At 48.4% G+C, this 12,941-nt stretch overlaps 1 protein-coding gene across 1 annotated transcript; it reads right to left on the reverse strand.

Moving 5' to 3' along the window:
* Window positions 1–11,013: 11,013 nt before the first annotated feature.
* Window positions 11,014–12,727, reverse strand: LOC126986775 (uncharacterized). The gene is made up of 2 exons (XM_050843147.1): window positions 12,102–12,727; window positions 11,014–11,390 (listed from the first exon to the last, which is right to left on the reverse strand). The coding sequence occupies exons 1-2, from the start codon at window positions 12,319–12,321 to the stop codon at window positions 11,227–11,229; spliced, it is 384 nt and encodes a 127-aa protein (XP_050699104.1). The 5' UTR covers window positions 12,322–12,727; the 3' UTR covers window positions 11,014–11,226.
* Between the last annotated feature and the right edge of the window lie 214 nt (window positions 12,728–12,941).

The raw sequence follows: 12,941 nt of genomic DNA on the forward strand, positions 1-12,941 counted from the left end.
CCCAACTTCTCGCCCACCAAGCCACAAGCCCTCTCCCCCTTCTCCCCCACATTTCCACAAGTACTGCAAATTTTTCGCTCCAACAAGTTCCTACAAGCGGGCCCCCCCACACTACAAGCAACCCAGTTAGCCCCCCATAGGTTTAAACACCCCTGCCTATCTTTTACCCCTGCAAACACCCCAGTCTGTTTTTCTCACCCCACAAGCACCCCAGTCTATTCTTACACCCCAACAAGCACCCCAGTCTGTTCCTTCACCCCGACAAGCACCCCAGTTGGCTCTCACCCCCAACAAACACCTCAGACTGTTATATCACCCCACAAGCACCCCAGTCTGTTCCTTCACCCCTACAAGCACCCCAGACTGTTCTTTCACCCCTACAAGTACCCACTCTCCCCAACGCCACCAACTCTCCCCCCTTCCCTAGCACCCGAGATCTCCCCCTCCTCCTATTAACACCCCAGCTCCCCCCCACTTCCCTAAGCACCCCAGCCTCCCCCCCTCCAGCCCCCCCTGCACCCTCACCCGCCCCATGGAAACAGCACTCTAGGAAACTTGCCTGGAGGATCAGCGTTCAGTGACCCCTGCACGCTTACTCTGTCTGGCTACTCTCTCTCTCTCTCTCTCTCTCTCTCTCTCTCTCTCTCTCTCTCTCTCTCTCTCTCTCTCTCTCTCTACGTCTATTCTTACTATTATCTAATCATTGGCAAGGATCCTAAACAGCACTTCAAAGTCAGCTATTATTTACTTGGTTATTTTTTCTTCATTAAGGTTCACGGTCCTTACGAATTCCAGTCAGGACTCTCTTTTCTGTCGACCTTTTCTTTGCGCCATTGTTACTGTCGTTAAGAGAGAGGAATATATGTAAGTTGGGTGCAGTAATGACCGTGAATCTTTACTAGTGGTTCATAGTTAGGTTGTAGGAGGCGGGGGAGTGTATGTGTCCGACTGACTGATACTATGTTCCCCTCTTCCTCCTCCTCTTCTTCCTTTTCTTTCAGTTCTCTCTCTCATTATCAAGGGAATGACTTACACGAGGGGAGAGGTTGTGTTTTGGTCTCATTTCAAGGGGGATATAGGAAGGGAGACCTTGTGATATGGGTGAATGTCTAAGGGATATAGGAAGGGAGAGCTTGTGTTATGGGCATTTCAAGGGGATATAGGAAGGGAGAGCTTGTGATATGGGTGAACGTCTAGGGGATATAGGAAGGGAGAGCTTGTGTTATGGGCATTTCAAAGGGATATAGGAAGGGAGAGCTTGTGTTATGGGTGAATGTCTAGGGGATATAGGAAGGGAGAGCTTGTGTTATGGGCATTTCAGGGGTATATAGGGAGAGCTTGTGTTATGAGTGCATGGCAAGGGAAGTCTGTTAAGTGATGTGAGGTGAAGTGAAGTGAAATGAGGTGAGGTAAGGTAAGGTAAGGTAAGGCAAGGTGAGGTGAGGTGGAGCTACGGGCGGGATCATGTCTTGGGAGGTACTGGTCAGACTTGTGAGGAAGGATACACATGACTGCTCTCTCTCTCTCTCTCTCTCTCTCTCTCTCTCTCTCTCTCTCTCTCTCTCTCTCTCTCTCTCTCTGCATGGTGCCCCGCAGGCTATAACCATGACAAGATTGTTCCCTCCCTCTCTCTCTCCTTCCCTCCCTCCCTCCCTCTCTCTCTCTCTCTCTCTCTCTCTCTCTCTCTCTCTCTCTCTCTCTCTCTCTCTCTCTCTCTCTCTCTCTCTCTCCTGCCTACCACCCACGCCGCCCATCTTGTACTCCTCCCTCCTTTCTCCCTCTTCTCCTCCTCCTCTTCCTCCTCCTCCCTTTCCCTTCTCTCCCAGTCTCTACACCCCTCTCCCCTCTCCCTCCTCCTCCTTCCCTTCCTCCCCCCATCAACACCTCAATAATGACACAACAGAAAGTGACGGAATCTGAGCATAATAACATGTTCAAATAGACAAACAGACAGACAAATTGACACGCACACACACACACACACACACACACACACACACACACACACACACACACACACACACACACACACACACACACACACACATATTTGGGGTTCATTATCTTTGCTGTAATATTTTTTTTTCCTTTCAAGTTTCTTCCTCCACAAAAAAAGATAAAATTCGACTCAAACTTTTACGGCTGCAGATTATACGTTTTTTTTCCCTCCTCCTTTCCTTCTTGTTCTCCTTCTCTTACTTTTCCTTATTCCTTTTTTCTCTATTCCCATTTTTCCTCTCTCTCTCTCTCTCTCTCTCTCTCTCTCTCTCTCTCTCTCTCTCTCTCTCTCTCTCTCTCTCTCTCTCTCTCTCACACACACCCTTCATGACTTTCAGAAACTTAATATTTTTTCTTCCACAAAATTAAAGAATAAAAAAAAAAAAAAACACACACACACACACACACACACACACACACACACACACACACACACACACACACACACACACACACACACACACACACACAGCACTATAAACCTAAACCTTGATTACCACGGAACCAAAACGTAACATCAGGTAGGAACGCAAAAAAAAAAAAAAAAAAAAAACTTCGGTCAAACAATAAAAGTAACCCAACGCTGCCTGCACTTGAGCTTCAATCATGTGACCAAAGGAGAGAAAAAAAAATGGTACAAGTAGAAGGGACGAGGAAGAGGAGGAGGAGGAGGAAGAGGAGGTGGAAGGGGGTTGAAATGATGGGTAGGAACAGAGGAGGAGGAGGAAGGGGAGAGAAGGAACAGGAGGTAAAAAGGAGTGGAGATAGATAGGTAGGAACAGAGGGAGAGAAGGAAGAGGAGAGAAGGAACAGGAGGTAGAAGGGAGTGGAAATAGACAGGTAGGAACACAGAGGGAGAGAAGGAAGAGGAGGTAGAATGGAGTAGAAATAGATAAGTAGGAACAGAGGAAGAGGAGGTAGAGAGGGACGGAAACAGTTGGGTAAAAGCGATGTATAGGAGTGTTCTGAATCATCTATTTCTAACCTCCTCTGTAGCTCCTTTTTCCTTCTCTCATTTCCTCTTTTCTTCGTCAAAACTCTTTACCGTTCATTTGGAAACATCAGTCGAGTCTTCGCACACCTCGCCTTCTTGAAAAGTGCAACTAATAAGTCTGCAGAGCTAAACAGAAGTGGGGTGAAGGAGGCGGATAGGAAAAGGGTGTGAGGAGGAGGAGGAGGAGGAGAGGGAGGCGTTAGAGGTGGGAGCTATATGATAAAGGAGAGGTACTATATGGGTCTTAAATTACGAGGTATGGAGAGGTAGGGGGCTTTGAAATATGGGTGGAGAGGGTAAGTGGGTGGGGCTGCAATGGACTGAGAAGGTGGGTAGTGTTGTTGTGGGTGGGAGGTGACTGAAGGGGCTTGACTATGGTGGAGAAGGGGACTGGGGGGTGGAGTGGCGTTCTATATTTGAGGGGACTTCATGGGATAGGAATAAGGCTGTATGGAGAAGAGATGGGCAACTGAATGGGAAGGGGATTGAAGTAGATGTCTTAGGGGTAGGAAAAGGACTGTTAGAGGGGCTACCGAGGCCTGGAAATGGGACTAGGAGGGGTTGTCGGGAGGGTTATCTGAATGGAGAGGAATAGTGGGGTCTGGAAAGGGGAGATATGGGGTTAGAAGGGATGGTCAGGGGCTGATATGAGATGGGAAGGTGCGGTGAAGGGGTGGGCGGGACAGGGTTAAAGGGGGTAACGAGAGGGGCGGCGCGGGGCACGGGGGGAGGGGGGGGGCGTGGCGAGGCGTGGGGTAAGGGGGTGTCGGGGCCTTTGCACTTCCGCGAGTCGGATTCGGATGCTGGCTGACTGGTGGCGCCCTCAAAGTTAGCGACACCCTGCCTCGAACACACACACACACACACACACACACACACACAGCTAGAGCAGTACTGTCACAAGTCCTGTCTGCTACATAACACGTGTCTGCCTGTCTGCCTATCAGTCTGTCCGTCTTAAGGCCTCGTTCCGCTGTGATGTCTTGAGCCTAGTTCTCCCTCAAGGGGGTTCCAGCGCCCTCTGCAGAAAGATACGTGTTTTTTCTCTCTTTCCTGCCCCCTCCCCCTTTTTTTTTTTAAGACCTGAACAGGGAGGAGGAAATGTGCGACTCATCCCTGATCCTCCTTCCCCTCCTCCTCCTCCTCTGACAGTATAAGCGTCAGCGAGCTCGTCTCATCATCCCCCGTAGCGAGGTGACGCTGACGACTCGTATCCACCGACGCCTGGCCTGCCCTCGGCCCTGCCCCCCACCCCGCCAGACGCGGTCACCTGCACACCCGGCCACACTGACCTTCCCCTGCACTACGGTCCCCCTACCTGAGTGTTTCCTCCTCCAGCCGGTGACTTGACGGCAACTTGCAGGGGAGTGCAGAGGCGGGAGGGACGGGGGGAGGACGAGTATAATCCACGTACACGACGCCGTGCACACAAACGCACACACGCGCACACAGGTGATGCTGCCGGCGGCGGGGGAGAGTTGAGTGAGGGCGGAGTCTGTGTCTGGTGTCTGGAGGTGGACCAGCGCTGGCCAGACACCCGGACTGCCTTTTAAAGACATCCGCGAACACTCGGCTTGTCCTCCGCCCCGTGCAATGTTTCTGCCTCACCTCAGAGTTCCTTCACTATAAGAAGCTCACCAAGTCTAGCACCCTAGCCCTCCAAACTGACGGGTCTCTTTCCAGGACGCGTCGGACAGCTACCACGTACGGGAGAGACCAAATCACTCGCATGCAAGTCCTCCGTCCCGTCAAGTCTGTCTAATTTCAACCTTCGTGACAAAGAAACACAGTAACCTTAACATCTGTGCCCTCCACGTGGACTGTTTCCAGCACAGGTTTCCACGCAGCGGCAGACAGCCAAGACTGGAGACACAAACTCACTCGCAAGAACAGAGCCAAAAACTAGCTCTCCACATAGAATTTTTGCTCCTGCCAGTGTGTTCACCCGTGTGCTGGCGTCCTCAGTGGCTGGGATGAGCACTTTAAGACCTTGGTATAGACGTCACTAACACCACATACGGCCAGTCGTGTTTCGGCCCTTCAGGCGCCCCCACGCAGCGCCTGGGAGCGAGGCAGCGACGACACAGGAGGAGGAAGAGGGGGAAGCTGCCGAACGCTTGGTACGCCGGCCGGTGACTGAGTGGTCCTGTACAACTCCTCCCCCTCCTCCTCCGGTTCCTCTTCCTCCTCCTCCACCCACGCTGTTGCCCCCTCGCCGGTCACCGCCTCACCCTCACCTCTCTCTGTACTCAGGGAGAGGCAGGTAGGGCAGCCATCAGCCCTCTCCTGCGAGCTCGTTCAGAGTTGCTCTGTGCGCTGAGCTACGAGTGGGTCTCCGCTGGACTGATTTTTTTTTGTTTGTTTTCTTTCATGATTTTTACTTTGAGTTTCTTTTGTGTGTTCGACCTTCCCTTCGCTTCGTTTCGTTACTTCCTCCTCCCTCTCTTCCTCTCCTCTTTCTTCTCTCTTTTCCTCTTCTTTCCCTCTCTCTTCTGCTTCGCTCTCTCTCTCTCTCCTCCTTCAGTTGTATCCTCCTACTTCTCTTTCTTTTCTTACAAGGCCTATCGATACATTTCTGCGGCCTTTTATTATTGTTTTTATTTTCCTCTTTGCCACGTTTACTTCAACAGATAATAAATCCCTAATCATTTCAAGTAGTACTGTAACAACACTATTTTTTTTATATACTCATCGTTTAATCTTTTTTTTTATTTACTGTATCATGTCCTCGTTTAAATCAATGACGAGTTCCTAGTTATTTCCAGGAGAGTGACAGCCCAGTATTCTGCAGTATTTCCATCTGTCTAGAGTGTTAGGGGGACGCGGGCGAACAAGACATTACCCCGAGTAGTGGTTACACACACACACACACACACACACACACACACAGTTACGCATATTCTTTCTTATTCACTCTAATTAGTGTATATTACGTAGGTTTACTTAAAGGAAACATGGCAAATCGAAGGGGAAGGTCTTGTAATGGCCCGATATGTAATTTCACAGTTGTACTAAGGTCAGATAATGCATCGATTCGAGCTCTGAATTCCTAAAGATATCTGACTTCTCACATCAGCTGATTCTAAAGGTCAAAGAGGGGATCAATCGGGTTCTAAGGAGTGTTTCTTTAGGTTCAGGGTACAGAAGAAGGGTCAGACTACCACCAGGGTCATAAAACTACTCCTGGAAATGCCCCAAACTCCTAGGAAAGCCTTGTCAAATAGATGAACTTGGGTGACGAATTGTTTAGGAATACGGAACTATACATTAGTGTTTTCCCCAAGTAAACCTAGTGAACGTGGGATGTTTGTGCGACCATATCCATGTCTGTATACATAGTTACAAGACAAGGGTTCCTCAGGACTGAGCGAAGGAAGAAAGGAAACGGAAGATACGGAGCCAGAAGGAGAGTAAGAGAAAGAGAGGAAAGAAGAAAAGGAGAGAGAGGGAGAAGAAGACAGAAAGAAGAAAGTGGGAGTGAGGGAGAAAGAGAAGGTGAGTAGTGAAACAAGGGAAATATAATAATAATGATAATAATAATAATAATAATAATAATAATAATAATAATAATAATAATAATAATAATAATAATAATAATAATAATAATAATAATAATAATAATAATAATAATAATAACAACAACAACAACAACATTAATAATAATAATTATGATAATACGACTACTACTACTACTACTACTACTACTACTACTACTACTACTACTACTACTACTACTAATAATAATAATAATAATAATAATAATAATAATAATAATAATAATAATAATAATAATAATAATAATAATAATAATAATAATAATAATACCAGAAATGCAGGAAAACTTAAATTCCATGTACATACATGAAGGTGTGGGTGTGTGTGTGTGTGTGTGTGTGTGTGTGTGTGTGTGTGTGCGGTACATAAATCAGTAGGGCTCCAGTGCGACAGAGATTGACTGGCCTGACAGTTGGCGTCGGAAGTGAAAAATGAATGAGCCAGACAGGTCATTATGGCTGTTGGAAATCCGTTAAAAACAAAACGCTGTAAAGTTAGTTAGCGCAGTCTACTATTTGCTCTCTCTAAAAACAGCTTGATTATAAATTACCCAAAAATCATACTTAGTGCCGACTATTTCGTTGAGGCAATCGAGATGGTCACCAACTTGGAGGGCTATGGAAGCCGATGTGTCTATAATGCATCGATTCGAGCTCTGAATTCCTTAAGATATCTTTTCCTGCCTCCGTACTGACATCTCTGAAGGAAGCAAGAAGGTGGGGAGCCAAACGTGACCAACAACCGCCCTGTCACACGCACGGCATTTGGTTGAATCTTTGATCACGTCCACGAGTCTTTCGATGCGACATCGGTCACGTCAGGGAGCGCTGAGAACATTCATTTTCTTGTCTTCCATGCGGTGGCCATCTACCAAACCTTGCTGGCCCCATTGCCAAGGTAAAAGAGCATCTTGATTTATATGATCATTGCAGACTAATACTAAAGCTGTAAAAGACAACGTGCCCAAAGAGTCAGGGTCTTCTGGTGTTTTGTACACTGGGACAGCACACACACCAGCCCAGCCGAGTCGAGGCCGGAGTTGAGGACCATGGCCCATCCCGGCCGTGGCCCAGACATACAGCTCTCACAGCCAAGGACTGTTCATGCCGTGTGTTCGTGCATGTGTTGCTCTGTGATCGCGTGGCCCACCGTCCGGGGGACTGTCCTTAACTTTGGCCTCGATCTGAATGGAGAGTGAAAGCGTTTGTGCTCGCTGCTGACATACTGCAGGAAAGCTCCTGTGAAGGTGTTGGCAGCTGAACGGATGAAATCATTAGGAGAGTTGAAAAAAAGGCTTTGTGGGAATTCTGTCGTGTATTAGCGAATGGTATACACGGATACATTTGTAGCGTTAATACCGACATAACTACGAATATTCTTTGACCGTCCACTAGCTGTAGGCCTCGTCACTCACACCTAAGGAATCAGTACTAACATGAGCCTGTAAATGGTTCAAGGTCTATGTTGATTATAAGATCACACCTAGAATACGCCGTCCAGTTCTGGTCATCAAATTATATCAAACATCAAGTTTTGTAAAAAAGATACAGAGACGAGCAACCGAACCAATTCCAGCGTTCCGTAACTTGCCGTATGACGAGTGTGTAAAGCATTTAGATATGTTTTCCTTAAAAAATGGAAGGGTAAGAGGGGACTTCAATCGAAGTGTTCAAAATCCTTAATAGATTAGAAAACATTAACCCAGATAGTCTATTTCAGAGAGACCCAACACATTAACACGCAGCAACTGTATGAAGTTAAAGGGAAACAGGTGTAACACATTGGCGCGCAAAAGTTATTTCAGTAACAGTCGTTTTCACTGGAATAGACTCCCGCCGTCAGTAGTTAGCTCACAGAGTATCAATAGCTTCAAGTCTTCATTAGATAAGTACTTCAGGGATATAGGATTTTACTGACTCTTTTCGTATGTTTCAGGCACACTGCAGCACGTCTCCAACCTGAAGACTTTGTGTTAATAATTTCCCTCACTGCTTAGGTCACCAGTAGCGTAAGTTAAGGGTAGTAATTTCCTCTTATTTCTCTCTTTACTGTAAAATTTCCATGTCTTCCTTAAAGGCACAGGGTGTTCTCTTTTAGCTATATCCTGCCGACACGTTGCCGGAGGGAGAGGTGGATGGGGAGGAGCCTTCATCTATTTTATCCTGTCCTACCACACGTAGATTACTAGTAGTAGCGGAAGTAGACAGACACGTAGTAATGGGCTTAGACTGGTTAAATTCAGATTCAACAGGGACATTGGCAAAAATTGGTTTACTAACAAAGTGGTGGATGAGTGGAATAGGCTGAGCAGCCATGTAGTGAGTGCCAATACAATTGTCACATTAATAAAATAGATTAGATACATTCATGGACAGTGATATTTTGTGGGGTTAGATTCACGGGAGCTTAGGTTCAAAGGAGCTGCCTTGTACAGGCCTACCATCCTCTTGCAGACTCCTACGTTCTTATGTTTTTATGTTCTTATACCCTCGCCATAGACTGACAGGTCTTCTGGTGTCTGTTCTTCCTATGTATTCCTATGTATTGAGTGGATATTCTAAGGTCAGTTATGTATGAATGGCAATCAGCGGGCTGGTGAGGCATACATACAAGCACCTCGGTAAACACGATACACCCCAAGGAACAGTAACGTGATCTCATGAAAGAACTCGTGTGTAGTGTTTGGGCACTGCGAAGACAAGGCTTCAGGTAACACTCAAGAGGCTAGGAATGGGTGAGCATCCTGGTAGAGGCTGACACACGCCGAGAGGCAATACAAACACCAAAGAAATGATAGACAGAAGTGTAAAGACAAACATCCATAATACAGTCCACTGGTTAGTGAAACACAAACACATCCTGGTAGTCGTGATAGATGCCAGGAAGTAATACAAACACAAACACGGAAGAAAACGTGTTCTTTGACTGAAGGTCTGTAAGACACGGCTTTGAAATGCAATCAGCTGGCCGCGAAGCATGGCAGGAAGTGGTGACCAGCATCTTCATTTGGCTTCTATAGCGGCTTGCTGCAGCTTTGTCCTTTTCTTATGTTCCTTTTTCCCCTTTTCATCGCTTCCTCTCCCTTTTATAAGAGTAAAGTAAAGAAAACAAACATAGACGAAGCTTGTCACACCAAAGAGTAAGGGCGCTTGATGGCTATTTATACAGTTATTATTTTCCGTACGAGCACGTTGACGTCAAACAGCTGAAGGTACCTGGCGTCAGGATTTTCCATCACCTTGGCGATGGACACGAAGCGGCCAGTGACGCCGTCCCTGCTGGGGCACGAGAGGCGGTTCTCGGCGGCGCTGTACGGCCCCTTGTAGGTGGCGAGGAGTGTGTACGAAGAAAAGTCACCGTTGGGTACCGATGCCGCGCCAACGCGAACCTGAGGGTGGAAGGAGACAGCAAGATGACGCGCAGGCAGGCCCGGGGATGAACGGGGCGTGGTGCATGAACGGAGCGTGATGCATGAACGGAGCGTGGTGCATGAACGGAGCGTGATGCATGAACGGAGCAGTGGGTAGCAGTTCAGCGCCATGAGTGTGTCATCTGAAGTGTCTTTTCGGCTACAAATGTCTGACTGTACCAACACTCCAACAGCCTTGACGAGACTCACAATTATACGTTACCTCGCCCAGTCTGAACTCACCTCAACGTCATGCAGCCTGTAGGAAGTGGCATCGCGGCGGGACAGTATCTGGACGTCGTGGATGTGCCGCGTTTCACCGAGGTCCAGGAGCCACCAAGGTCTGAGGTCATCACCGGAATGGAACATGCTGCCGTCTTCGTTGGTGTCCACGGCATAGGCGGGTACGAAGGAGCTGAGATACGTACATTTGCCATTAATTGACAGTATTTTTTAGTTTTTATTCTTCTTCATCATAAATTCAATGAATAGAATTCCCTCAAAATTATTTTTCAAGAACATGCTGTTTTTTTTCTTTGTTTTTTTGTTTTATTCATTTTTCGGTGTCCACTGCTTTCAAGGCAACTGCTGAGACAGATGCAGTTTTCCTTCCCAGCATTGCCTAGTTAGTGCTCCCCTTCACATTTCAATGGCGTATAGGCCTCAGTGAGCGCCCCTCCCAGAGAGAAGCGTGTATGATGTTAAGGTTACAAATATCATTGGCTGCCCAGCACGAACCTGTCTCCTTGTCTGGTATGAACCTGACCATGGCGATATAGGGCCGTAATACAAGTCTAATCCGAGAAGCTTCGGGTCCCTACAGACTTATTCATTCCGAACTCTATAAGGACCCGAAACCTCTCGGATTGAACTTGTAGTACGGCCCCTAAACCGACCTTTGTAAGGATCCGAAACTTTTCGGATTCGACATATACTATGGCCCCTAGTCCCAGGCCAATTGACACTATTGGGGGTTGTCTGCGGCTTCGTTGTCTATTTAATGATGTTGAGAATAATGCAAATTGTCGAGAGTTAAGAACCAAACAGAAGACCACACGTTGAGGGGCCGAGGCCGAGAGCCACACCCCTTTTCCCTCAGTGAACTCAGTTCGGCCAAAGTGTACTTGTGCCTCAGGAAAAGATCTTTTAAGATACTTCCAATGAGTTAGGAGTACTGTCAAGAAGACTTCTTTGAGACGAGTCAACAAAATGCTGTCAAGATTTGTCTGGCAACACTTATGTGTATGAATTATGCTGTCAAAAACTATCGTCAATGTATTATCATGCTCAGGAACACTTGCCTGTGTACGCTGCTTCCAGACGCCGGCTTGCCCGTAGCCACATCCTCCAGCGCGTCCGGCGAGGGGAAGCTGAGGAAGGTGTGGGCGGCTGAGGGCGCCAGGAGAGCCTCGCCGTACAGGGTGCAGGAGGCGCCTGCACACGGGGAGGTTAGTGGCACAGTTGCATCTCTTCTGTCTTCTACCGATATTTTCATGCTAACTGCTCTTCCGAACTGGCTAACTGCGTGCCTCCCCCCCTCCCGCGGCCCTGCTGTACTCGACGTTGTACTTTGCCTCACCCCTCTACTGTCTAAATCCGTTATGCAATATGCAAAAGTTAACCAGTATCTTCATTCTTTTATCCCTTCTGCTGGTAAACTCTGAAACAGCTTCCTTTCCCTGCATTTCCTCCTGCCTATTACTTGACTTTTTTCAAGAGAGGAGTGTAAAGACACCTCTTCTCTAGAAATTGCCCTCTTTTTTGCCTCTTACTCTGTTTACTTTTATTGAAGCAGCGCCTAGAGGGATTCTTTGTTGCTTTTTGTTGCTTCTTTTGTTTTGTTGACCTTGAGCTGTCTCCCTTGCTGTAAACACCCCCACCCACCCACACACACCCAAACCCACACCCCCACCCCACCCAAGCCCACCCCCACCCACCCATACACACCCAAATCCACACCCCCACCACACCCAAGCCCACCCCCACCCACCCACCCATCTACACACACACACCCACACCCATCCACACACACACACACACACACACACACACACATACATACTCATACACTAGGATCCTTGCACGCGGCACTGTGCATCCATAATGGGCAGCGGGCTGAAGTGGCAGGAATGATCTCTAACTTACCACTTGTAGTATATCTTTGGGCGCCCTTCTCGAGGCACAGCGCCGCACACAGGACCTCCGAGGCAGCGGCCAGCTTGTAGCTCACCGGCTCGTAGGTCAGCGACGGACCCATGGTCGTACAAACGTTCAGCAGACTGCCGTGGATCTTCGTGAGTTCCGCTGGCGCCGTGAGGCAGACTCCTGCCCAAGCCACCGCCCACGCGGCCACGAGCCTCGCCATCTGACCAGCCTGGAAAGCAAGACACGAGTGCTGCAACGCCTGAGTGGCTGGCCGCCCCTGACATGTCCCCACAAGTCGCCGCTGGATTAGTTCCACTCAGTTTTGGAGTTGTCACGTGTTTCATGAGCATATGGACAAGCAGGGAACATCGTTCCTGCTTCTCCTCGCGCTAAACACGGCGAGGGACAGTCAGCGGCGTGGCTCTGCCTATGGTGCCGCCTTGATGGGGCCAAACTCATCTGCGGAGTGCCAGCGCCACAAAGAGCCCCTGCTTGCTGTATGACTCAACATTTTCTTTCATTCTTATACTCATCAGGGGTGCCGGGGGGCCAAACGTTTCTCTTGAGGATCGTGGCCTCCCCTGGGTGCCCCGTAGCTACGTTACTGGGAGAAGCATGAAACCCTAGTCCCCTCTACTCCTCGTAGTAAGCAAGGCTATACGAGAGCAAACACTGCACTCACGGGTGTGTTAGACAGCGGTCACGGGTGTGTTAGACAGCGGTCACGGGTGTTTTAGACAGCGGTCACGGGTGTGTTAGACAGCGGTCACGGGTGTTTTAGACAGCGGTCACGGGTGTGTTAGACAGCGGTCACGGGTGTGTTAGACAGCGGTCACGGGT

This window comes from Eriocheir sinensis, chromosome 63, assembly GCF_024679095.1.
Source record: "Eriocheir sinensis breed Jianghai 21 chromosome 63, ASM2467909v1, whole genome shotgun sequence".
Taxonomy (NCBI): domain Eukaryota; kingdom Metazoa; phylum Arthropoda; class Malacostraca; order Decapoda; family Varunidae; genus Eriocheir; species Eriocheir sinensis.